Raw genomic sequence first — 27,681 nt, 5'->3', positions numbered from 1 at the left:
CACTCTACGCCACTTCACTCTATGCCACTCCACTCTACACAGATCCACTTTATTCTTTTACAGGCTACACCACTGCACTCTACATCACACTCCACTCTAATCCAATGTATGCCATTCCACTCCTCTCCATGCCACACCACTCCACTGTAAGCTATTACACTCTGCGTAACTCCATTCTAAGACACTCTTCTGTGTGCCCCTCAACTGTATGCTACTCCATTGTATGCTACTGTACACAATTCAACTCTACGACACTCCACTCTATGCTTTTCTACTCTATGCTACTCCACTATACGCCACTTCAGTGTACCCCACCCAGTATTCAAGTGTATGCCACTCCACTCTACTCCACTCCACTTTACGACGATCCACTGTATGCAATTAAACTGTACACCACTCCATTCTTTGCCACTCCACACTACGCCATTCCACTCTAAATCCTCACAGTCCATGCTACTACACTCTATGCTATTCCACTGTAAATCACTCTACTCTACACCACTCTACTCCATGGTACTCCACTATACACCACTCCATCATACATCCTTACACAGCATGTCAGTAAACTCAAAGTTTTTCTACTCTATACCACTTCACAATATGCCATTCCTCTCTATGCCACTATTCTCTACGCCACTACACTATGCTATTCCACTGTTTGCCACACCACTCTACAACACTCCACAGTACTTTATACACTCTATGCCACTCCACTGTACTCCACTGCACTATATGCTGTTCCAATCTACGCTCCTCCACTCTGAGTCACCCGGCTGTGTTCTATCCCACTCTATGCCACTCCACTGTATGCCTCATCACTACCCACCATTCCACTTTACACCACTCCACTCTACAGCACTCCAATCTACGCTATTCTACTGTATGTCACTATAATGTACCTCATTCCACTGTACACTGCTTCACTCTATGCCACTGCAATCTATAGTATGCCACTGTATGCTACTACACTCTACCACACTCCATTCTACTCTATGGCACGCTTCATCACTTCATTGTATGCTACGATATTGTACACCACTCTACTCTGCACAACTAAACTCAACATCACACCACTGCGCCCCCCTCCACTGTATGCCACTCTACTTTAAACTATTTAACTGCTCACAACTACACTTTAGGCCACTCAACTCTACGTTATTCAACTGTTTGCCACTCCACTCTACCAAACTCCACTATTCGCCACTCACTGTACACTATTCCACTGTACGGCATTCCTCTATGCCCCACTCTACTGTATGCCACCCCACTGTATTACACTGCACTCTTTTTCACTCCACTATATGTTATTCCAATCAATGCCACTTCAGTGTTTGACACTAGAGGTAGTGCCATTTCTCTGTATGCCACTCCACTCTACACCACTGCACTACACACTATTCCACTGTACGGCACTGCACTGTAAACTATTCCGCTCTAGGCTATTCTAATATATGCAACTACACTGTATCCCACTCCTCTGTAAGCCACTCCACTGTACACCACTGCACTCTAAGCCACTCCACTGTATGCTATTCCAATCTATGGCACTCTAGTGTAAGGCACGCCACTGGATGCCTCCCAAAGTATGCTAGTTCACCATATGCTACTCCACTGTATGTCACTCTACTCTACGGCACAATTCTGCTCTCCACTTCACTACCTCACTTCACTCTACACCACTCCACTCCATGCCATTCCACTCTGTGCTATTCCACTGTACACCTCTCCACTCACTGCCACTCCACTGTACGCTAATTCACTGTATGCCACCTCAGTCTACGACACTCCACTGCACTCTACTGCAGCCGACGGCAATCTACTCTGCTATTCCACTGTAAACAACTCAGCTCTATGCTGCTCCACTCTATGCTATCTCACTCTACCCTACTCCACTGTGTGCCACTCCACTGTATTGTACTACAGTGTACGCCAATGCCACTCGACTACACGTTACTGCTCTGTTCACTATTCCATCCTATGGCAGTGCACTGTACGCAGCTCCAATCTTTGCTTTGCCACTGTATGGCACTCCACTCTACACCACTCACCCTCCAAATAATTTGACTTTATAACACTTAACTGTATGCTAATCCAAAGTACCCCACTCCACTGTATGCATTCCACTCTACTCCACTTCACCGTACACCAGTCCAGTCAATGCCACTCCACTATAAGCAACTCCACTGTACCAGGCCCGGACTGGGAACCCAAAGCAACCCTGAAAATTTTGTCGGACCAGACCCCAAGAGGGGTGGGGGCAAGTGTAAAGCACTGCTGATTTTGTTACTAGGAGCTGATATTGCAACACTGCTGCAAAACTGGCCTTGACCGCTACAAAGCCGGCCCCCACTCTTCCATTCTACAGGAGAAACACTGGATGCCCGCTATGGCCAATCCGGCCCTGCACTGTACTCTTCTCCACTATACACCACTACACTGTATGCTATTCCATTGGGTGCCGCTCTACTCTATGATACTCTACTCTACACTTTCCCACTGTATTCCCCTCCACTCAGTGCCACTACACTCAACGACGTTGTATGCCACTACACTCTTCAACACTATATTCCTCTCCACTATAGCACACTGTACAACACACTCTACCTCACCACACTATACAACACTTTACTCTATACCACTGCACTGTAATCCAATGAATGACAGTTCCACACACTCTACAACATGGCATACCACTCCACTGTACGACATGCCACTCCACTCCACTCTATAAGACTTTACTCTACTGTGTACTACACCACTAAAGTGTACTACACTCCACAGCAGTGGAGAATACGAGACACCGCTCTACTATATAATACTTTAGTTCACTTTATGCTTTGCCACTCTACTACACTGTATGGCAGTTTAGCCCATTATACACCACTGTATTTAATGTTATGTTATGTTATGTAAAAATATTTATTAAGTGCGACTCACACCTGACGGTTTCTTGGCGCTGTGAGCATGAGATAGCAGATCAGGAGGGAACTCAGTTGTGTGCTTTACGGAACAGGTGGGTTTTAAGAAGGGACCTAAAGTGGGTGTAGGAGACAGTAAACCTAAATTCTGAGGGGAGTGCATTCCAAAAGGATGGGGCTAGAAAGGAGAATCTAAGCCCTCCATATTTCTTGCATTTAAAAGCAGAGGTCTTTAGTAGGGCCAGGTGGGAAGAACGAAGGTTGCGGGGGGGAGCAATATGGTGAAGTAAAGAAGAGATGAATGACGGGCCAAGACCAGCTAGGGCTTTGAAGATGATACAGCCTAGTTTAAAATAACAGCGTTCTGCTACCGGGAGCCAATGGAGGGTCTCCAGCAGGGGACTCACATGCTGATGACTGGGCTGGTGAAAAATCAACCGTGCAGCCTGGTTCTGAACCAGCTGTAGTCTATTCAATTGATAGGTGGGAATGCCAGCATAGAGGGAGTTGGCGTAGTCTAATCTAGAAATAACCAAAGCCAAAAGGGTCAAGGTGAGGGCATCAGTAGTGAGGAAACGGGCAATTTTACGAATTTTGCGTAAATGAAAGAAGCTGGAAGAGACTACATCATTGATCTGGGGCTTCTTTGAGAGATCGTTGCTGATGATCACCCCAAGACTTTTTGCTGAGTTGGTAGGGAGGGGGGGGAGAGGGGGGGGAAGACCCAAACTAGTTGGCCTGAAATGAGACCTCCATGGGTTAGAAGCACCCCGATAAGAACCAGCTCAGTCTTATCGGGGTTAAGTTAGAGGTGATTTGCCCCCATCTAGTCACTGATGTGACACAAGGTGGACTGAAAATTATAAACAGAATGTTCTGATGGGTTGATGTCGAAGATCAGCTGAATGTCATCCGCATAACTAAATGCGGTGACCTTGCTGCTTCTTAAAGAGCGGATGAGGGGGGTCAGGTACAAATTAAAAAGGAGAGGGGAAAGGGAAGAGCCCTGTGTGACACCGCAAGTCATCCCAACTTTCTCAGCAGAGAACTGGGAGAGATGGACAGCCTTGTAACGGTTGCTCAAAAAAGAGCAGACCCAATTAAGAGCCAATCCCTGGATGCCGGCCTCCCTGGCACGGTCGACCAAGATATCATGGTCGACTGTGTCGAAGGCGGCCGACAAATCCAAGAGTACCAGGACCTGACTGATGTTGGAGTCAGCTCCCCTCCGCAGTTCCTCCATCACTGAGAGAAGGACCGACTCAGTGGAGTGGGCGGGTCTAAAACCGGCTTGTTGGGAATCGAGGAACTGTGAACGCTCGATAAAAAGACTCAGGGAGTTTGTGACATGGGACTCAAGGACTTTACTAAGGGGCGAAAATTACTCATAACAGATGGATCAGCGTTGGGTTTTTTAAGAATAGGCACCACCTCAGCGACTTTAAAAGAGCTGGGAAGCAGGCCCAGTTTAAAAGAATTATTCAGGAGTGTCAGAGGGGGGAGGGATTTAACTCGAATGTACTCGGCTCCACTCTACAACACTCAACTTTACAGCATAAAACTGCCTCAGCACCACCCTACTGCACTCTATGCCACTGCCAGACACCGTAGTATACTGTATGCCCCTGCACTGCACTGTACATCACTCTACTCCACTCTATGCCATTCTATGACACTTTACTCAACTCTATGCCACTTGATATCACTCCTCTCCATGACACTCGACTCCTAGACACTACAGTTGAAGATACCCCACTGAACGACACTCAACTGTACTGTACAACATGCCACTCGACTGAACACACTACTCCACTTCACTATAGGACACGCCACGCCAGTCTATTAAAAAACACTTTACTCCACTATATGCATCGCCACTCCCCACCACTGTATTCTACCCCAGAACACTAACTTTATGACACTACGCTGTACCACACTGTCCTTTACTATACTCTATGACAGTGCACTTAACAACACTCCATTTGATGACTCTTGACACTAAGAGTTTTATTACAAAAATAAAAACCATTTCAAATGAATGAAAATAGCCAAGGGTAAAGCTAAGTTATAGTTAAGAAAACTTTATTCTTTCTATACAAACCCAACTTAAACTAAATAAGCTTAAGAAATTATACAGTTAACGCAAGTTCTTAGAAAATCTGGGCCGGAGTATCCAATATTAGAGAAAAAATATAGTTGTATTATAGTCATGCCTACATTAGAATAGCTTACAACAAACAGCCAATCTATGACATATGTCCATTGTAATAAACATTAAGATACCAACGTTCTTCAGAAGAAAGGCAGTGGCAGTGTATGGCAAGGAATGGTCTGGCAATGCCAGAAAGTAAACTGGAGCGAAATCCAGTCATGTGGTTATCAGTGTACTTCTGTATTTGTATTTACTACTCCTGACATATACCAGAGCAATGTGGTTTCAAGGGGAGGTGCTATGAGGGGGAAGGCCGGGAGGATTCTCTATTGCCACACCAACTTTTCCAAGCTGCTGGAAGGGTGAATGAGTAACAGGTGTTTATATTTTGCTTCCTAGAGACCGTCCTGTTCACCATTGATAATGACAACAACTGCAGAATCGGTCTGCCTCCCCTTTCAAGTGAGGATGATTACCATCAGCGAGCCAAGCTCCTGGGGAAGCTCGAGAATTCCAGCCATGTCTTCTTCAATCCAAAAGGTCAGATGTTTGTTGTGCGGGGAGATGAGCTCTTCAAGGGACCATCACCTTGCACGCCATGGAGCGACTGGTTTTCTCAGGCAAAATGTGTCGGCAAAGGTGGGTGGGACCAGTGTAAGTTCCTCTATTTCAGTCCCACTGGTAAACTCTTTGCGGTGACCAAAGCCGGTGCCTGGTACACGGGGCCTGAGCCTGAACACGCAGAGGTGCCCTGGATCTTTCGCCAGGCAGCTAAGATATGTGGCAGCGGATGGCAACTGTTTGATGCGCTGTGCTATGACCCAGATGGCAGCATGTGGGGTGTTTACGAAGGATCACTTCGAAGAAATCAATCCCTGTCTACCACGGACGGCAACTGGGTGGCACAGAGCATCGTCGTTGGAGCCAGTGGTTGGGATCAGATAAGCTACTTCATCGGATTCAGCTCTGATGGGAATTTGTGGTGTGTTTCTCGTGATGATGGGGTCATATACTCAGCCCGACCACCCACCAACAAGGATGAGCCCTGGTTGACAAGAGCGAGAAAATTGGGTTGCGACTACCACAAGTATAAATGTTTGGCGTTTGCAGACGATAAAACCATCAAGAAGGTGCTGAGTGTCGAATTCTTGACGGACCTCGGGAAGGTCCTGGAGATGCAGCCGGAGGTGGTGACCGAGAAGGTCTATGACAACAAGGGCAGCACGACCCCCCTTAAGGCAACCTTTGAGCAAGTATCACACCTTTTCATTTTAGGCTGATTTAATGAATGCGCTTAGAGATCATACTTGATCCAGCTCTGATACCCATATCTTCACCACTTACATACATGTCTTGTCCACGAGAAGCATAATTTACAACAAAGTCGATACAATGCATGCCATTACAACGTGGTCATTATAACAACTGCGTTGTTACATCGCATACCGTTACAACGCAAGCCGTTACAATGCAGAAGCTGATGGATTTTAAATTCAACTCCTTCCCTTCTGTTGCACAACTGGAGTTGGAATAGTAAATTATACTATTCCAAACTCCACCGCCCCCCTACAGCAAGTTGTTGTAATGACTTGCGTTGTAATGCTATGCGTCGTAACAACCCAGTCGTTGTAATGACTGCGTTGTAATGGCATGTGTTGTAAATGTGTGCGTTGTATTGTGTCCTATTCCTTGTCCTTCAACCATGCAAACCCTTTGTGTGGCCAGCCGAGAACATGTCCACAGTGCAACAGCCAGAACGCTACCACATGCGTTATTCGGCTGCACTTCTGCTTCACAACCTGTAGGTCAGTTTCAGAGGCTTACTCTTCTCTGCAGTCTTCAGTGGCTACTCAGTTGAGTACCACTGAGCTTGGTAAACGTCACCATCTGTTATCCAGAGCTATAGTACGCTTGTAAGGTTTAGGCGAATCATAGATGATCATTTATTGTTATAATAACTAACGCTTACACCAGTTGTCACATTCCATTCTCCAGTAAATTTGGGCATGAAGAAGAAAATAAATATAGTTGTAGCTATATTTCCAAGATACACAGGGCCATATTTTAAAAAAACTGGTGGAGTGCAGTGTTACTCCAAAAACGGCGCTCTCCAACAGTTTTAAAATGCTGGGATGTGCTGTATTTTCAAAAAATACAGTGCACCCCTGCATTTTCCCTGATGCTGGTGGTAAAAAAACTGCATAGCGTTAAGTGGCTCAACGCCACCTTGTAAATACGTCAAATGACTTAATGCCACCAGAACGTCGCAAAAAGTGATGTTCTGGTGGCATTTACTCCTTGTATATATGCCCCATAGTAATACATATTTTGAAGCGCTAAGAAACAGAAGCGTGTTTGAAGCGCTATATAAAGTATATAAAGTTAATATTACTCCTACAATCGTTAGTATCATTAGTATTATCACATTTCCACTTGCAGATACGTGATTGAAGGCAAGTGGAGCCATGTTTGCGTATGTATGGATCGCGGATTACCACGGAGTGCCATGACAATAAAAAGAGCAATCTTCACTTTACCTGTACATCTGTATGATTTACTTACATAATGAACACAGTTTACCTCTTCCAACCTCTGACTTCGGTGCTTGGGCGGTGGTTGCAGGTGGGGCACGCTGGCACTCTTTTTTGAGGATTGGAACTTGTATTTCCTCATCAGACTTTGACCCAAAATAAGAAGGAGAAAAATACAAAATGGGGAAAGATGGGGAGAGAAGGATGCAAAAACAGTGACAGTGAAGGAAAGCAGAGTGAGATAAGGGGGAGGAGGCATCTGCTGAGGGGGCAAAGAGGCATATGAGCACATTTAAGACCAGTCATAGATAGCGACAGCCCCTGGGATTGGCAGAACAAATTAAGCTCTGCCTGGTTGTATCTGGGCCTTGTGGAAAACGCTCCCTCAACCTATTGGTCCAGGACTGCTAGCTGGATTTTTTCTACAGGCCTGGCCTGTATTTTTAAGTCTCTGCCCGAAGGAATATGGGAAAAAGCAGTAAAATCATCGGGCATTTTTCGAATGAAGAAATTACTTAAAAGTGTCTTCACGCTTTCTGAATAATTTTCAATGTTTATTAAACAATTGGAGAAACGCTAGCTTATAAAATTCTATTGAACATTTTCATTCATTCTTTTTTCCATACCAGCCCTTGTGCCTTTCACTATGGCACAAGGCAAACATACGGCTGATATTAGTGTCGAAAACGAATGAACAGTAGTTTGAAGGACCGCCAGATTTGTCCAGGACTCTACTTGGCAGATGTGCCAGGAAGCCCCAGGGTACCCTGCCAGATGATAGAGCGCTCTATAGGTACACATCACATCACATCACATCACATCACATTTATGCCCAGTATTCTTTCTGCCTCACTAGCATTGTCTCCATTCTTTCCTTTGTAAACGTTGTTTGGGCTGCAGGGGGCTTGTGCTGTACATTTCCTTTCTTTTATGACATATTCGGCGCCTAGAATGTTCTCTCTTTCCTCATTTCAGGGTCAATAAGGTGTACTCAGCCGAGAGCCACTTCACCCACGACCATGGCTTTGAGTGTAGCATGGAGGCTGAGACCACCTTTGAAACAAACGTTCCAACAGTGGGCAAAGCAGGCATCCGTATGTCCTCGAAGGCAACTACGTCCAATGTCTGGAATTTTACAAAAGTCAATACAACTGAGGTGAGACTTCTTTTACGTTTTCCAAAGGAATCTTAGCGATTTGGAGGGCCCCTGTTTGGAACAATGTTGAATTTTATTATTCTTTCTTACTGATTCTAGCCCTATATTGCCCAACAATATTGTGTGAGCCCTTAAAGGTTACAATACAAAAATACACAGAAGTCAGCTAAAGAGAAATTTCACTTTCCCAGGGGGGCTCTTGAATTTATTTATTTATGCGTTTTTATATAGCGCGGACCTTACCCGAAGGCGTCAGAGCACTTCACAAAAGGATCAGAACTGACACATGAGGAGAACATTACATGTGAACAGATTACAAAAGCAGACGTTAACTTACATGAGGTAAAAGTGACAATTGTGAGCAAACAAAATACATGAGGTAGCAAAAAGTGCACAGGAGGAAAAAGTGACAAGTGTGCAGGTTACAAGAGAAACAAAGTACAATTAGAGGTGTAATACTGCAAAATATGCTAGACACTCAGGCACAAGAATAAATGTAACGTAGGCAATGGTGGCACTTGTGCAAGTGTCAAAGGCAAACAAAATGTGAGCGGTAGCATACTGTGTGTTACAAGGGAAAAGTGGTCTGTGCAAGTTACAAAAAAGTACCAAACACAAGTACAAGGATAATACAGCAGTGAATGTTAAACACTCCAACCACAAGAACACACTGGGAAGGCACTTCCATAGTCAAGGAGAATAGAATTTTCAGTAAAGGGAGGTCTTCCTTCAGATAATAGAGTGGACGTGGAATACTTTTGGAGGTGTCTTTGGAGGAGGAGAACTTTGAGGTCTGTTTTGAAGGCCTGGGAGGAGGCGGTGGTCCGGAGCTGAGGCGGACGGGAGTTCCAGATTCTCACCGCGTTGCCTGAAAAGGATTGGGCCATCGTTCTTTCCTTCTTGAAATTGGGAGGTTCAAGCAGAAGATTTTCCGCATTACGTGATGGTCTAGATCCTCCAGAAAGTTTCAGTTTATTCGCCAGGTGGCTAGGAATGGAGGAGTGCAAGGCTTTGTGGGTGATACAAGCAGTCTTGTAGATAGCTCTAGCCTCGATGGGAAGCCAGCGTAGGGTGGATAACATCGGTGTGATGTGGTCGCTTCTTTTGACCCCGTAAATGAAACGAGCCGCTGAATGGAAAACAGATTTAAGGGGGGACAAGTGGGATTTGGGGAGGCCAGTAAGAAGAGAATTGCAGTAGTCAAGTCTGGAGAGGACCAGCGATTGCACTAGGGTTATAAGGTCCTGCTCCGGGAAGAAGCGACGGATTCCCCAAAGAAGGCGCAGGTGGTATCGAGCAGACTTTGCAATGGCATTGATGTGGGGGATTAGATTTCGTTTTTTGTCGAGTATGACACCAAGGGATTTAGCGCTGTTGGCAATAATGGGTTTAGTGTTAAGTAGATTCAACTGATCAATCCATTATTGCACCGGGGGAGGAGAGATTGAGGAGGAGAAGAGGAGGAATTCAGTTTTGGAGGGATTCAGAATCAGTTGATGAGTAAACATCCAGTTTTGAATGGAGTCGAGAGTAGATCTTAGGATAGAGAGATTGTGAGTGGAGGCAACCTTGAGGTAGATTTGAGTGTCGTCTGCATAGAGATGATAGTGGATCTCGGATTTACTTAGGAGATTTCCTAGTGGTTCTAAATAGAGATTGAACAATGTGAGTGCAAGTATAGAGCCTTGAGGAACACCCTGACCTACCGCCACAGGAGATGAAAGACTGTTCACTATTTTGATCATTTGGGATCTATCAGAGAGGAAGGAGGCAAACCATTTAAGCACAGTGCCCTCCATGCCCATTCTCTGTTGAAGAATGTTGAGGAGGGTGTTGTGATTGACAGTGTCAAAGGCTGCAGAAAGGTCAAGGAGAGTTAGAAGACAGGATCCCCCCCCACCCCCCCCCCCCAAGTCGAGGATCCTCAGCGCGTCATCAACCACTTGCAGTAGGGCTGTTTCAGTGCTGCAGTTTTGAATGAAGCCAGACTGGAAATTGTCAAGAAGATCATTGTCCTTGATATGACAAGAGAGTTGTTTCGCTTCACATTTTTCTGTAATCTTCGCACGAAAGGGTAAGTTAGTGATGGGGCGGAAGTTGTTAAGGTAAGACGCATCAGCAGTTGTTTTTTTAAGCAGCGGGGTGACCTGCCCAGTTTTGAAGGAGACAGGAAGGGTGCCTTGATAGAGGGAGAGGTTGACCAGAGTGGTCCAGTAGGAGAGGGAAAGGGTATAAAAGTCAATGGCAATGGCACTGGGGATGGGGTCCAGATGATGGTTGGATGGCTTTGTTTCGCGGATGCACTTGAGAAGGGCATCTTCAGATATGGGGTCAAAGTTCTGCCAAATGGCTAAGGATTTGCACTCCTCTGGAGGGGTAGGATGAGCGACCTGATCCACAAGTGATTTCACTTTTTCATCAAAGAATATAGCGAAATCCGCTGCTCTTTTTGCAGAATCCTCCAACTTGGAGGATGGGGGAGAGCAGTCAGGAATCTTGATGAGATCGAATAGTTTTTTGGGTCTATTATTGGCTGAGTCCAGGAGGGTTTTCAAGTGCTCCGCTTTCTCAAGGTAGATGTGCTTGTGGTACTTGGATCTTGCGGAGCGAAGCGTGGACAAGTTATCGGTGGAGGGCACTTGCCTCCATTGTTTCTCCAGGAATATTAGCTGCTTCCTTTCTACATAGAGGGATTTGTTGAACTAAGGTGCTGAAGGGGTGGGCCTTAATCTTTTGCTTTTGAGTGAAGCGACGTTATTGATTTCAACTGCAAGAACTGTGATGCATTGGGAGGTGAGTTCATAAACATCTAGGTTCGGGTTTAGCCTTGGAAGTGATAACAAAGCTGATTCACAGAGGGGACCGACATCAATATTTTTAGCATCATGGAACCAGGAGATAGCCCCCTTGGGTTGGCCAAGAGTTATAGAGTGTGATAGTTGAATAGAGGATGGGATGAGGAGGTGGTCAGACCAATCTACATGAATCATTGCATTTATTTATTTATCAATCAATCAATCAATCAATCAATCAATCATCGCATTTATATAGCGCACTACTTACCCAGAGGGTCTCAAGGCGCTGGGGGTGGGGGGGGGGATCTGCTACTGCTCGAACAACCAGGTCTTGAGTTGCTTCCTGAAGGCGAGGTGGTCCTGGGTCAGGCGGAGATGGGTGGGGAGGGAGTTCCATGTCTTGGCGGCGAGGTAGGAGAAGGACCGCCCCCCTGTGGTGGCTCTACGGATGCGGGGGACAGCGGCAAGGGCGAGGCTGGTCGATCGAAGCTGGCGTTTGGGAGCGTAGAAGTTGAGGCGGCTGTTGAGGTATCCTGGGCCTTGGCTGTGTAGGGCTTTGTGTGCGTGGGTGAGGAGACGGAAGGTGATTCTCTTGTTGACTGGGAGCCAGTGCAGATCTCTCAGGTGTCCGGAGATGTGGCTGCGACGGGGGATGTCCAGGATGAGTCGTGCTGAGGCGTTATGCGGGGGGCCACCAGGAGTCGTCCCAAGGGGCGGGTGAGGATCCCAGGATGAGGACTTCCGTCTTATCTGAGTTCAGTTTCAGGCAGCTGTTCTTCATCCATTCGGCTACCTCTTTCATCCCTTCGTGAAGGTTGGCTCTGGCGGTGGCGGGGTCGTTGTAAAGGGAGTGGATCAGCTGGGTGTCGTCGGCGTAGGAGATGATGTTGAGGTTGTGCTGGCGTGCGATGTCTGCAAGGGGGCTCATGTAGATGTTGAAGAGGGTTGGACTGAGCGAGGAGCCTTGAGGGACGCCCCAGATGACTTCGGTGGCTTCTGATCTGAACGGAAGGAGGCGGACTCTCTGTGTCCTTCCAGCGAGGAAGAAGATGATCCACTCCAGTGCCTTCTCTTGGACTCCGACGTTGCTGAGGCGTTGTACTAGGGTACGATGGCAGACAGTGTCGAAGGCCGCGGAGAGGTCAAGGAGGATGAGGGCCGCTGTTTCTCCGTTGTCGAGCAGCGCTCGGATGTCATCGGTGACTGCGATCAGGGCGGTCTCGGTGCTGTGGTTGGCCCGGAAGCCAGACTGCGAGGGGTCGAGGGATCCGTTCGTCTCGAGGAAGGCGGCCAGCTGCTTGTTGACGGTCTTCTCGATGACTTTTGCAGGAAACGGGAGCAGCGAGATGGGGCAGTAGTTTTTGAGGTCGGTGGGGTCAGCCGATGGCTTCTTGAGTAGAGCGCTGAGTTCGGCGTGCTTCCAGCTCTCCGGGAAGGTAGCAGTGTCGAAGGAGGTGTTGATGATGTCCCGCAGGTGGGGTGCGATGATGGCGTCGGCCTTGTTGAAGACGTGGTGAGGGCAGGGGTCGGTCGGAGATCCGGAGTGGATGGAGTTCATCGTGCGGACGGTGTCTTCGGTGCTGATCGGAGTCCAGGCGCCGAGGGTGGTGGTGGGGGGCGGTGGTTCGGTTGTGGTGATCGTCGGTTGAGTGCTGAAGCTGTTGTGTATGTCAGCGATTTTGTTGTGGAAGTAGGAGGCGAGGGAGTTGCAGAGGTCTTGCGAAGGGGTGATGTTGTTGTTTCCGGCGGTGGGGTTGGAGAGCTCTTTGACGATGTTGAAGAGTTCCTGGCTGTTGTGGGCGTTGTTATCCAGTCGTTCCTTGAATGCAGTTTTCTTGGTGGCGCGGATGAGTTGGTGGTGTTTTCGGGTGGCGAGCTTGAGGGCAGTCATGTTGTCCGGTGTTGGGTCTCTGCGCCAGGTTCTCTCGGGGGCTCAGCAGTTCTTCTTGGAGCTCTTGAGTTCGTCGGTGGACCATGGGGCTTTCTTGCTACCGGGTCTGCTGGGCGGGGTCCTAAGGGGGGTGAGCTCGTCTGCGCAGTCGCTGATCCACTTCGTGAGGTTGGTGGCCGCCTGGCTAGCGTTCGTAGTGCTGGTGGGAGGGTTTATGCTCAAGGAGGACGCGAGCTGGTCGGCTGTGATCTTGTTCCAGTTCCTGCGTGCAGCCTGTTGCTGGTGGTGGTGGATCGTGGTCCTTGCGAAGCTGAAGTGGACGCAGCTATGGTCCGTCCAGTGGAGTCCGGTGGCGTGGCTGAAGGCGATGTCCTTGCTGGATGAGAAGACGGGGTCGAGTGCGTGTCCGGCATAGTGGGTGGGGGTGGTCACCAGTTGCTTGAGTCCCAGGTTGGCGAGGTTGTCCAGCAGGGTGGTGGTGTTGCGGTTGTTGTTGTTCTCCAGGTGGAAGTTGAGGTCCCCTAGGAGGATGTAGTCAGCGGAGCAGAGGGCGTGTGGGCTGATGAAGTCGGCGATGTCTTCGCTGAATTGTGTGCGTTGTCCAGGGGGTCTGTAGATGAGGGTGCCTCTGAGGGTGGTCTTGGGGTTGATGTGGACTTGGAAGTGCAGGTGCTCGGCGGTTGCGAGGGTGTCATCGGTGTTGGTCGTGATGCGGATGGTGTTCCTGTGGACGATGGCGATGCCTCCTCCGGTGTGGTTGATGCGGTCCCTTCGGATGATCTTGTAGCCGTCTGGGATGGCGATGTCAGGCGCTGAGGAGGCGTTCATCCATGTTTCTGTGAAGAAGGCGACTTCTGGGGCTGTGGTGTCGAGCAGGTTCCAGATCTCGATGGCGTGCCTGTGGACGGAGCGGGTGTTGAGCAGGATGCATTTCAGGTGGCTGCTGCTGTTGCTCGTCTTGGTTGGTGTAGGTGTAGTGCCGGTCTGGAGGCAGGTGAACTTGCAGGAGTTGCAGCAGAAGGGTCCGTGGGTGCTTCTCGGGGTGGCTCGGTAGCAGCCCGGGACTCTGCTGGCGTTGAGTGCGTTGAGGGTGGCGGCGTCGTACGTCCGGCGAGTTGGCTGGGGTCTGCGGGGGCCAGGGGTCCTGGCGCTGGGCGCGGTCCAGGCACGGACGGGCGCAGACGGGCTTACCTTTGGCGCACCTTCGGCGCTCAGTCGGTGCTCCCGCTGCGCGCGTCCGCTGCGTGGTCGCTGAGGGGGCGACATAAGAGGGGAGCCCTGAGGGCGGGTCAGCTGGGAGGCGGGGTCGCGCCCACCAATGGACTGGCGAGGGGGCGGGGCCGCAGGCGGGAATCAGCGGGAAACGGGATCGGGTTGAGCGGGCGGCCCTGCGGCGGCTGGGGCGCCGCTCTCGGCGTCAGAGAAGACCAGGCACAGCAAGGTGCGCTGGAGCAGGAGCGCGTAGGAGCGAGGGGGCAACCAGGCCAGAGGCGCTGTGGTCGCTAACCAGGTGCGTGCATGGTCCCCTTAAGAGGGGAGCCGGGAGGGTGGGTCAGCTGGGAGGCGGGGTCGCGTCCACCAATGGACTGGCGAGGGGGCGGGCCGCAGGTGGGAATCAGCGGGAAACGGGATCGGGTTGAGCGGGCGGCCCTGCGGCGGCTGGGGCACCGCTCTCGGCGTCAGAGAAGACCAGGCACAGCAAGGTGCCCTGGAGCAGGAGCGCGGAGGAGCGAGGGGGCAACCAGGCCAGAGGCGCTGTGGTCGCTAACCAGGTGCGTGCCTGGTCCCCTTAAGAGGGGAGCCGGGAGGGCGGGTAAGCTGGGAGGCGGGGTCGCGTCCACCAATGGACTGGCGAGGGGGCGGGGCCGCAGGCGGGAATCGGCAGGAAACGGGATCGGGTTGAGTGGGCGGCCCTGCGGCGGCTGGGGCGCCGCTCTCGGCGTCAGAGAAGACCAGGCACAGCAAGGTGCCCTGAAGCAGGAGCGCGGAGGAGCGAGGGGGCAACCAGGCCAGAGGCGCTGTGGTCGCTAACCAGGTGCGTGCGTGGTCCCCTTAAGAGGGGAGCCGGGAGGGTAGTGATAGAAGCAAGCCTGCTTTAGAAATAACAAGGTCCAAGATTGAGCCCTTAGAGTGAGTTGATTCTGTGCAGTGTTGGATGAGATCATTTGCAGAGAGGTAGGTGGCCAGGGAGTTTGCGGAAGAGTCTTGCGGTAAGCCCCAGTGGAGATTGAAGTCACCCACAAAAGTCTGATTGTCACTTCTCGAGTATTGGCACTGATGAAGTCAGTGAGTGCCTCCAAAAACGAGGGGCCAGTACGAGGCGGGCGGTAAATGACATGGAATCTGAGGGGTGAACGGTGGTGCACTTGTAACTCAAGAGAAAGGCATTCAAAGGTGTGAGAGGAGCTGATAGGAAAGGTCTTAAGTTGAAGGGAGTTTCTAAAGATGACTGCAACACCTCCCCCGTGCTGTCAGTTCTGTCATTCCTAAGTATAGAATAGCCTGAAGGTAATAGGAGATCAAAAATAGAGTGCGAGGTATCTTTGAACTAGGTCTCTGTGAGGAAGAGCATGTCAATATTGTGATGGGTGATGGTATCTGAGATTTCAAGTTTGTGTTTTACTGCAGATCTGCAGTTGTGGAGCAGACAGCGCAGCTCTGTCAGGACTGTTTTGGTGACGGGGGCACTTGGGCTCTGAAGGGTGATCGGGGTATTGCACTTGTGCGGGGTGCTCGGCAGGGTTTCGGTGGATGCTTGTTTCCGACAGAGGAGATGGTCGGAATAGCGTAGATAGTAGGGTTGCTAGGGTATACAGGTTGAAGAAGGGCGGTGTTCAAAGGCTTGTGCAACCAATCCCTGAGCTGTGGCGTCGTTCCCCGCTCTTGGAAGCAAGCGCTTATTACCCCGCTGCTAAAGAAACCCACGCTCAATCCAGACTGTCTGTCCAACTTCCGTCCCATATCACTCTTGCCCTTCCCAGTGAAGGTGCTCGAACGCTGGGTCAGTAAATGCCTCTCAACCCACCTTGAGCAGCACCATTTTTTGGACGAATTCCAATTTGGGTTTCGCCCAGCCCATGGCACTGAAACCGCGGTGCTCACGGCCATGGAGGAGCTCCGAATGCGCGCAGACAGGGGCCAAGCTGTGGCCCTCATTTTACTTGACTTGTCTGCCGCATTCGATACTGTCAATCACAGAATCCTGCTCCAGCGGTTGAGAGCGGCAGGGATTGACGGCACGGCCCTTATCTGGTTCCACTCCTACCTCAGCGACAGAAAACAAGCTGTCTCCCTTCCCCCTTTTCAATCGGTCTTCTCCCCGGTCCCACACGGTGTCCCCCAGGGTTCCTCTATCAGTCCGATTCTTTTTAACGTTTACTTAAAACCTCTGGTCACGTTAATCAAGTCACACAACATGACCACAGTAAACTATGCGGACGACACACAGCTCCTTCTCTCGTGGGAAGGCGAAGACTCCATCTCCTTACAAGCCTTCCATGACTGCCTACGAGACACAGCACGCTGGCTGCACCAGAACTCACTTCAGTTCAACTCCTCAAAGACTGAGGTGATGTACTGCCCTGCGAGTCGCATACCCCGCCCTCTGCCCGCTGAGTTCTGGCCCCCGGAGAACTCCAACAACCCCCCACCAGTTACCACCGTCCGCAACCTGGGCGTCATGCTCAACCATCAATTGAGCATGGAGACTCAGGTCTCAAGAACAGTCGCAACCTGCACCGGCCTTATGCGCTCACTGCGCAAAGTCTTGCCTCTGCTTCCATCCTCCGCCAGAGCACTAGTAGTCAGGTGTACTATTCTTAGTCGCCTTGACTACTGCAACGCCCTGCTGCTTGAATCTCCGGCGACACTACTGGACAGACTCCAACGAGTCCAGTCAGCAGCATCCAAACTGGCTCTGGGATGGACCAGGAGATCCTCGGCCACTGCCGCACTGGCCGAGTTACATTGGCTGCCTTTGAGGCAACGCATTGCCTTCAAGGCCCTTTGTTTGGTCTTCAAGGCACTGCATGGAACAGGACCCAGACCTCTCCAACGTCTATTCTCCTGGTATACCCCCACCAGAACACTTAGGTCCACTACTGCTTGCCTCGCGAGAGTGCCCAGATGTAAGAAGGCCAGGATGGGAGGAAGATCGTTCAGAGTAGCTGCAGCCAAGTTATGGAACAGTCTACCTGCCGAAATTCGCCATATCCCTCATCTCCTCCCATTCAGGAAACGTATCAAAACTTGGCTCTTTCCCCTGTCCCTATAAAAAAATATAATAACCGGCCTTTTCCAGCTCCCCCCAGTCAATAAACCACAGGAGTAGCTATCAGCGCCAGGATACCTGCTAGGTGACAGTCGCGCTTTATAAATATTTTAAATTAATTAAATTAATTAATTAAAATTTAATTGTGCGAGTTAACGAGGTTTGTAGACGACAGGTTGAGCTTAGTTATATTGAGGTGAGGGGGCGAGGTGCATCTCGTGGGAAGTTGGGGAGGAGTAGAGGTGCAAGGAAAGGTGGAAATCTTAACGCTTAAAAGTGAAATTGCAGCTGGAAGCTGGAAGATGGAGGTGATAAGAGAACCTAGCGTATTTTCCAGAGAGAGTAAGGAAGAGCACGGAGGGTTGGGTGGCTCGATGGAAACAGGACTGGGGCAAAATTGGTGGTGGAAGGCAGGGAGAGGTGGGGGGACAGGAGGTGAGTTGGGGTGTAGGGTTCAAAAGTGGGGAAACGTGGAAGTTGAGAGCGGGAGTTAGTGAATCGGAGGTTAAGGGAGAGTTGTCTTTGTTGGTGTTGCAAGAAGGAGAGGAATTAGGGACAACTTTAGGGGAAGAAGGGTACGGAACACAGCGGTAGGGAAGAAGGAAAGGGGAGGACTGTGTGGAGTCATGGGAATGTAGGAGGTTTGGGAGGAAAAGAGGTGAGGTGGGTGTGGAGGGCATGTCAGCCAGGAGAGGTGGCTGTGAGGGAACAGGCATCTGGCAGACTTGGGGTGGGAGGTTGAGAGAAAGGGAAGTTGGGGAAAGGAAGTGGTACTGCCGGACCCGAGGGAGGGAAATGGAAAGGGTTACCAAGGGGGAAAGGGAGTAGCACAGCATTGCTGGAGGAGTGGGAGGGAGGAGAGAGATGCAGTGGGATTGTTTAGAAATCCGGGTTAATAACGAGGGGAGGGAGTGGTGGACAGGAGGGAGGGAAGAAGGGATAAGGGGAGCGAAGGGAAAGTTCACTGGGGAGAATGTTGGAGGAGAGGTGGACTAAAAAGGGGGGTGACTGGAAGGAAAATGGGGAAGGAAAAGATTTTGGAGTACCGGGATGGTGCAGATTGGACCAGGAGCATATTAGCTAGCGGTGAGGTTGCAGTGAAGTGGGAGGGGTCATACTGTGAGGGGGAGGAATAGGAGAGGAGGTCACAGGGGAGGGGGAGGGAAGAGGGCCGACCTGTGATTCTTGAAAGTGCAACCAATTGGAGTGTAGGGGGTCAGGGAAGGAGAAAGGGAGTAATGGGTGGAGCTAAAAAGAGAGACAGGGGAAAACCCGGTCGCAGAGGAGGGGAGTAGGGAGGGGAAGAGGTGGTCAAAGAGCGAGAGACAGGTGTCATTGCCTTGGATCATGACAGTACCTTTGTTATAGAGTGAGATAGTGAGGTAACCTTTGAAACGCGCAGAGGGGGACATTTTTAGTTGTTTCCCATGAGGGATAGAGGAGGAGGAGGTGACGTTAAGTGAATTGTATAAGCTGGTGGACCAAGAGGGGGTGTCGTGAGTGAAGAAAATGAAATAGTTTTTGAGCCTCCCAAAATTCCCTTATTGTGAAATTGATCAACAAAAAGGGAATCCGGGAAACGTTCAATAGTGTTATGCTTCAATCATTTTGTTGCAGCTTTAGTCAGTCTGGGAGGATAAATGATTTTGTAGCAATTAGTTCCAACCTTAACTCGAGTGGTGGCCATGACGGGAAAATGATGTGGAGGAGGGTGGGGGGATAAGAGAGGGGGGTTACTGGGAAAGCAGTGTAGAAGAGAAAAAAAAGGGCAAAAAGGGGGCACATAATCCAGACGTTAAGGTGAAGATATCAGAACTAATGTGCCATCCGGGAAGTGAGGTGGGAAATTGTTGGGCCCTTCAACTAGGGATACAAGATGCCACCTGACACTAGATAAAATGTAATTTACAAGGGAATTGTTTACAAATGATAGGACCAACTTGACCACTTTCAGAACCATCACAAGGCAAATATAGTCAGAGTAGAGCAGAATATAAAAGAACACCCAGTGTCCATTGGCGAACACTGTACTTAACACCAGGCTGTTCACAGAACCACACTTGGCACCACCTGCATTGTATGCCCAAGATCTCAACAGACTTCTATTGGACCCTAAGCCCCTGAAGATCACTAACATTCGGGGCAAAGAGAATAGGGTGGAGCAAAATCTGACTAGCAAAGCCTAAATATGCACAACAGCCTCGTCATCTTAAGACCACCTGTAGAGGTACTCAGAACAGGGTGCGGAAAACATACTACATGAAAAGCATTCCCTAGAACCAACATATATGTACAAGGGCCTGGCGCCCTACAAACCTTGCAGACTCCCTGGCCAACTGGCCATCTAAGAGGGGGACTCAAATGCCCTGAAACCATAGTGTCAATGGTGCTGCCCCTGCAGTGGGACTCCAACTCAATCAGGACTGTCCCCACGGAAAAGCAACTTAAAAGGTGCAGCTGGCACTAATAGCCGCGCAGCTGTAAAAGGTCTAAACAATGCAGCTGGAAACAACTTTACTTGCTGCACAACTGTTAACGGCCTAAACGATGCAGCTGGCACTTCTTGCTGCGCAGCTGTAAAAAGAGAGAAGAGAAGAGTCACCTGGTAGCGTTCCACGACTGGCTCAACAACAGGCATGGCGACATTAAATTCTCGATCGCACAGAGCAATGAAAGGATGACCTTCCTTGATTTTGAAATAGCAAACATCAACGGGGTACTCAAATCATCCCTTTACAAAAAGGACACTGACAGAAACACCATTTTGCACCACAAGAGTGCCCACCCAAGAAACTTGAAATCTAATCTCCCATATGGGCAACTTTTGCGCATTAGGAGAAACTGCTCTCACTTGGAAGACTTCACGTCCCATGCGGAGACGTTTTGTCAGGAAATGCAAGAAAGGGGGTACCCAAAGAAACTGCTGAAGCACTCTTTCAAAAGAGCACGCTTCACCCCTCGTGAAACTCTCTTACAAGCACGGTCCAAACCTGCACTTAACAGGTTAGTCTGCGTCACCACTTTTGGACCAGACACGCACAAATTGAGGAAAACTGTGTTGAACAATTGGCATTTGCTGGCGAATCTAGAATGCTCACTTCCACGCCCACTGTTCGCTTATAAGAAAAACCAAAACATAGGACAGCAAATCATGAGGGCAGACGTGTCATTACCGAAAAAGAAAAGCGACCTACTGACCCAGTGGAACCTCAAACCGATCACAGGTCATCACAAGTGTGGGACCTGCGTCGTGTGCCCTAATACAATCGAGGGCGATGAGTTCCAGCATGGGGCCACCAGATGGACACATACAGAATTCTCGAACTGTAAGACCAAGAATGTGGTCTACCTGGTTCAATGCCCCTGCGATCAGATCTACATTGGCAAAACAAGGCAACAAGTCAACACACGTATTTGCCAACACCGGTCCCGGATTAAAAACAAAATCATGAATGCCCCCATGGTTGAACATTTCTTGAATGCCAACCATGATGTCAATGACCTCAGATGGACGGTACTACATACATTACGTCCATCACATAACAATGGAGATTTGGACAGAATGCTCTTTAAAATGGAAGCATATCTTATCCTCAAATTTAACAGTGTGCAGAAGGGCCTTAACAGTTTGTCAGAAGTCGCGAGACTTTGACCCAATAGTGTCTTGGTGCCACATGATTGTCCTGGTCACGTCTCAATTTCTCCTCACACAATAAATGTAGGGAGCCACCCTTTCACAAGCATAATAAAAACTTTTGGCCACCGCACTGCATCAGCACAGATTAGCGTAAAACTACAAGTCCCATAAGGCATAGTACACAGCTGAGGGCTTATCCCTATGGCAACACACGCAGCGTCCATCTTTGGAATCACGCAGAACGCTGTAGGCTTTGACCGGGCTACACGGAGGTAGGCGACGCTCCCGTGGCACTTTCGCTGTCGGTCTTTGTTTGACTCGCGGTCAACGCTTTTAAACTAATTAATCTTTTTCCGCTTGCCAACAGCGGTTACGGAGCACGGCTTAGATTAGCACGCCGACATCCACAACCTAACAGAAAACATGAGACTCCCTCGCACCGACTCTGGTTAAAAGAAGGTACGTTCCCCTGCCACCCAGTTTAGCTCACAATGGCCATTCATAACCCCAGCTTCCTCATATCAACACTTATTTTTCTGCACACAGCGCCACTGGCCACAATCCCATTGAAAGCCCGCAGAACAACCCTTTTTCTACACAAAAGGCAGCCGCCAGCTTCACGTAAAGAAACAGCTGACGGTATGTTTTCTTTTACTCACTTTGGTATTACCGCACACTAGCACAGTAACATGATGGAACTGTGCTAATGTAAACTCATCGTGTTTTAGGTGGCCCCGGCCCTTGGACCACTCCATGAGCATCCCGAGTCTGCACCGACAAATCTCTTTTGAATTCGTTTCGATTGTGAAATGGTAGGTCCTGCCGCTGAGTGTCACAATGTAGGGAGTCCTGCCTTGTTCCACCAAAATATTTAAAGTAGTTTTCCTCCTTTTACTTCTTACAGACAGAATAATTGTGCCCTGATGAGAATCTGGAAAACAAGCACCTGGATTCGAAACGCGTCGGCCAATTAGAAAGGAATACGCATACACCAGCACTAGCTGGCTGTTAAAGAATCTCAAATTCATTGTTTGCTCCTTTTCTAATTTTCCCTTCTTTTCTCTACCTTTTTGTGCTTCAATAATTTTTTTCATTTATTCGAATTGAGTGTATCATTTAATGTCATACATGTTCAATGTCACTGTCTGTTCCACATTGCTTTTGATTTCGAGATTAATGATGTTTAATTAGATATTCAGTTTGTGACACTTTGTTGTGTAGAAAAGTTAATAGACCTTGGGTGAAATTCACAATGTAAGTATGTCTTTGTCTGTTTATAATGTTTTGTTTCTGACAAACAGAGTTCAATCTAAAAAATGTTTTGGGTATAAATTAAAATACCCAGTTGATAACGACAGGCAGCGTGTTCAACTTTCCATAAATGTGGTTGTAAATGTAGGTGGTGGGGCAACATTTGATGTGTTCGCGCAGCTGTAAAAAGGCCTAAATGGTGCAGCTGGCACTACTTGCTGCGCAGCTGTGAAAAGGCCTAAACGAAGTAGCTGGCACCACTTGCTACGCAGCTGTAAAAGGCCTAAACAGTGCAGCTGGCACTACTTTTTGCGCAGCTGTAAAAGGCCTAAATGGTGTAGCTGGCACTACTTGCTGCGCAGCTCTCACTGGTAGTCCGGGGCTCCCTTCCCCTGCTGGGGGCGAGTGCCATCTTGGAAAGCGCCGGGGCGCTGGGGCAGGGCTTCCCACTGAGTTTGGACTGCAACGGGGAGTTAGTCAGTTAGTCTGTTCCTCTATCTGGAAGAGCCCTATTAAAAGGGAGGCTTCAGTGGGGGCAGCGAGGTGCCCAACCATGACGTCCAGGGTCGCCGACACAAGGTTCTATAGCCCTGGCGAGATTGCGCTGAGAGGGCTCACACTTGGGGGAAGGAGTATGAGCAGGAAAACAGCAATGCAGCAAAGGGTGGCAGCTTCCAAGCAGTGAGGCTAATTGCAATCATGTGCCGGCGTCACAGGATTTGAAGGTGTGGATGCGCTAAGTACTGCAGGCGCCCCTCGGAGAGGGGACGGCCAAAAGAGTGCTTGAGCTTAGTGCAGTTCCGCTATTTGTGTTTCCCCTTTTTTTTCTCTGTTTTCCTCTCCAGAATGGGCCCCTATTTCGTACGTTTTTTAATCAGTTATATTTATTTCGGGCTTCCTGTAGTTATTTTGTCTCACATTATCTCCTTGTTACCCCTCTTTGTTAGTGCGCTCCTAATGATGGCGGCCCCCGCAGGATACCTTCAGTTTCAATGCTGGCTGGCTGCAGGGGTACGAGCCGTACCCGACTTGTGCGGCTCGTACTGCAGTACGATTTCAGCATACTGGGGCAGGTTCACCGGTGAGCGTGGTGCGGGTCGTTGGTCCTCCTAGAACGCTCCTGTGCACTCCGTATGGCTGCGGGGAAGAGCCCTACTACGGCTCACGCTTCCCGCATGAGCTGTCGTATGGCGCGATCACTGACAATGGAAGGTACGAGGCATACCAGCAGCCGCACCACCAGCGCACGGTTTTAACGCACTGATCAGAGAGGGGTGCAGTTGTAAGTCAAAGGGAACCTTCACTACCTGTGCGTCCATAAAGCAGCATGTCAAATATCTTTAAAAGGTCACCCTAATGTATTTATTTGGTTGTCTGCTCCTACAAATAATGGGGCATGTTTACAGGGGAGTAAAGTCACTTAACGTGGCTTAATGGCGCCTTGTAAATAAGGCCCCTTTTCACACTTTACTTAGCGTGAAAGGGGCGTGCAATGGGTGTTGCGGTGGGCGTTCCTCCACAACACCCATTGCTTTTTGAGGCTGCACTATATTTACAAGGCTGAGGCAGCGCCAAAAGTTAAAACCAGGGAATACCTACTCTTAGACTGGAAATATGAGGAGAAATTATTATCTCCTTGTATTTTTCTCTTTCTATGTGTGGTGCTCTCTGCAACCCACAGAGAAACAGCAAATGACCTTTAAAGAGTGTTTATGAGCAGGAAGGCATCACATCCTGCACATGAACAATCACCACAGGGGCGCAGACACCCTTGCAACATGGTGCAAGGGTGCCTACACTGACTTTAGGCAGCTTTTTTAGCACCAGCAATAGGGAAAATGCAAGGGTGCACCAGATTTTTTGTAAATACGGCGCATCCCTGTGTTGAAAAAATGTCGGAGTGCAGCATTACAAATTTTGCTCTAACACCTCGCTCCAACATTTTATTGTAAATATCCCTCAATGTATCAGCATGGTTTTGTAAGCAGATAATACTTTGGGTCTTTTTCTCCAGTTTGAGCTATGTAAAAATTCAACTGTCTATTTTTTTTATTGATACATTGTCAGTATAATTTTGTAGATTAGTCTTGATATGGATCTTTATAGATCATGCTATGTAAAAATTGCTTTAATTGGCAGTGCATAGCCAAATGCTCAGCCGAAGGTAGGTGTGCTTCTGTACACTGTCAGCTGCTTAGAAGGAAGTTCACGGAAAATGTTGTGACATTAAACTATACTGCAGAATATTACTGATTGAAACTTGTAATGTGGAGCTGTGTGCTTTAATGTCATAATTACAGAAGGGATGTTGCCACCTTAAGACTGACATTGAGCACGAAAAACTCAGCAATAGTTTAGAACTAGTACAAGTTGTATGTGCAGAATGTGAATGCCACACAAACCACATGGCAATTGGAATCCATGGAACCGCATTTCCAGTGGAGGCCAATGATCTTTGAATGTGGTAGTGCGTAATACCTACCAGGAGTTCACTCTTTTTCTTTTCTCAAAATTTGCCTCCATCATACCCATTCCATCTCACATTTACTCTCTTCCTCCTCGTTCACTCTAACTCACATTAGCACCCATTCTCACATCCACTCACTGTTATCACACACAAACATACTCATACTCACTGGTTCTTAATCTAACTTACAAATAAACGTACACACACTCTGACTCTTTCACACTCACCGACTCTTGGCCTTGTTGCAACTGCACCTGATGCATAGCTATATTCTTGACTCAATTCCATTTCTTTGCATAACCTATAATCACATACTCCTTAAAATGCACTCTTTAATTTTTTCATACCCACTCAAACTCAGATTCTCACTCACTTTCACTCTCATTGACAATCGCAAAACACTCACAAATGCACTTTTACTCAATCCTGTTCACTTCCAATCACTCGTAAACTCCAAATAAGTATTCTTTTAAAACTAGTTTAGGTGCTCAAAATAATAGTTTTTCGGTTGGACCTGAAATATCTTGCAGCCTGCCTGGTATTTGCCATTGGTTGACTTTATTGTCACTCTGATTAATTGCTCCTTATTTCTTATTCCATGCTCCTTACACTTCCACTGTCTGGTAAAACAAGATCAAACCCAACTTATGCACATGAACAGGCCAATGACGTCTAAATGGAACCCACAGGCCTCCATCACTCTGCTTCTCTAACAAGTAGAATGCATATAATAGTTTTTCGGTTGGACCTGAAATATCTTGCAGCCTGCCTGGTATTTGCCATTGGTTGACTTTATTGTCACTCTGATTAATTGCTCCTTATTTCTTATTCCATGCTCCTTACACTTCCACTGTCTGGTAAAACAAGATCAAACCCAACTTATGCACATGAACAGGCCAATGACGTCTAAATGGAACCCACAGGCCTCCATCACTCTGCTTCTCTAACAAGTAGAATGCATATACTACAATAGCCACATACACATATAAGCACAACATATACTTGGAAGGGATTAGGCGACTAAACATGTTATAAATCTGACTGTTCATTCGCAAGACACTCTCAGCCAGTGCCAAGTAAGCCATTTTTAGTAAGTAAGATAAAAAAAACGTAATTTACAAAATAGTGAGAGAAGATCTTTAAAGGAAATGTTTCTTTTTCTGTGCGGGCCAGCTTACCTTGTGCAGCATATATGCCCTGCGCCAAGGTTGGTATACTCCAGACTGTGTTCAAAAGACCTTTCCTAGGCTTGGTACACAACAGGCTCTTAAGGATTAAATGATATGTACACTCAAAATCACACGTTTAAGCTTTCTGCCCTGAATATGGAGCACTATGCATAATATTGTTTCTATTTACAGCTTACATTCTCTGTTTGCTTGCTAACTCAGAAAGCCTTCTCCCACTGTACTCCTAAATCCCTGCATTGAAAAATGGCCTTAACACACTGTCTTTCTTCAGAGTGACCCTCTAATTACATTCCCTCCTCTGCATGCCTTCTATTTCTGAGTACAGACTCCTTTCAGTCTCATGCCTTTTTGCCTTAAACCTTGTTATTGTAATTCTGCAATTGCCTGATACCTAGTTTCATAGATCACCGCATCTCTTCCTTGAAACCCTATCTCTGTAACCTAACATTAGCAAATCCTCCAGCCTATCTATCTCACCAATCATTCTCCCGCAACCACAGAGCCCCCACTAATGATCTCGCCTAACTGGTATTAATATAATCCATCACAAAGTGACTGGAGTAAATGCATATAATGTTTTCAGGAGAGCACATGAGTAATCACTATAACCAACAATACCTACTGGATTAACCTTTAATTTTGGGTTCTGAAGTAGCGTGCTACTTAATGTTAGGGGCGCTGGGGCAGGGCTTCCCACTGAGTTTGGACTGCAACGGGGAGTTAGTCAGTTAGTCTGTTCCTCTATCTGGAAGAGCCCTATTAAAAGGGAGGCTTCAGTGGGGGCAGCGAGGTGCCCAACCATGACGTCCAGGGTCGCCGACACAAGGTTCTATAGCCCTGGCGAGATTGCGCTGAGAGGGCTCACACTTGGGGGAAGGAGTATGAGCAGGAAAACAGCAATGCAGCAAAGGGTGGCAGCTTCCAAGCAGTGAGGCTAATTGCAATCATGTGCCGGCGTCACAGGATTTGAAGGTGTGGATGCGCTAAGTACTGCAGGCGCCCCTCGGAGAGGGGACGGCCAAAAGAGTGCTTGAGCTTAGTGCAGTTCCGCTATTTGTGTTTCCCCTTTTTTTTCTCTGTTTTCCTCTCCAGAATGGGCCCCTATTTCGTACGTTTTTTAATCAGTTATATTTATTTCGGGCTTCCTGTAGTTATTTTGTCTCACATTATCTCCTTGTTACCCCTCTTTGTTAGTGCGCTCCTAATGATGGCGGCCCCCGCAGGATACCTTCAGTTTCAATGCTGGCTGGCTGCAGGGGTACGAGCCGTACCCGACTTGTGCGGCTCGTACTGCAGTATGATTTCAGCATACTGGGGCAGGTTCACTGGTGAGCGTGGTGCGGGTCGTTGGTCCTCCTAGAACGCTCCTGTGCACTCCGTATGGCTGCGGGGAAGAGCCCTACTACGGCTCACGCTTCCCGCA

General features: G+C 48.5%; 1 protein-coding gene across 1 annotated transcript in view; it reads left to right on the top strand.

Annotated features, from left to right (window-relative positions):
- Positions 1-27,681, top strand: part of LOC147725948 (uncharacterized) — a 90,367-nt gene that overhangs the window by 21,795 nt on the left and 40,891 nt on the right. Inside the window, exons 2-3 of the mRNA XM_086960074.1 lie at positions 5,470-6,319; positions 8,577-8,757. Coding sequence (XP_086816200.1) covers positions 5,470-6,319; positions 8,577-8,757 — 1,031 coding nt within the window. The remainder of the gene's footprint in view (positions 1-5,469; positions 6,320-8,576; positions 8,758-27,681) is intronic.

This window comes from Lissotriton vulgaris, chromosome 3_1, assembly GCF_964263255.1.
Source record: "Lissotriton vulgaris chromosome 3_1, aLisVul1.2, whole genome shotgun sequence".
Lineage (NCBI taxonomy): Eukaryota > Metazoa > Chordata > Amphibia > Caudata > Salamandridae > Lissotriton > Lissotriton vulgaris.
This window is presented reverse-complemented; position numbering and strand designations above follow the sequence as displayed.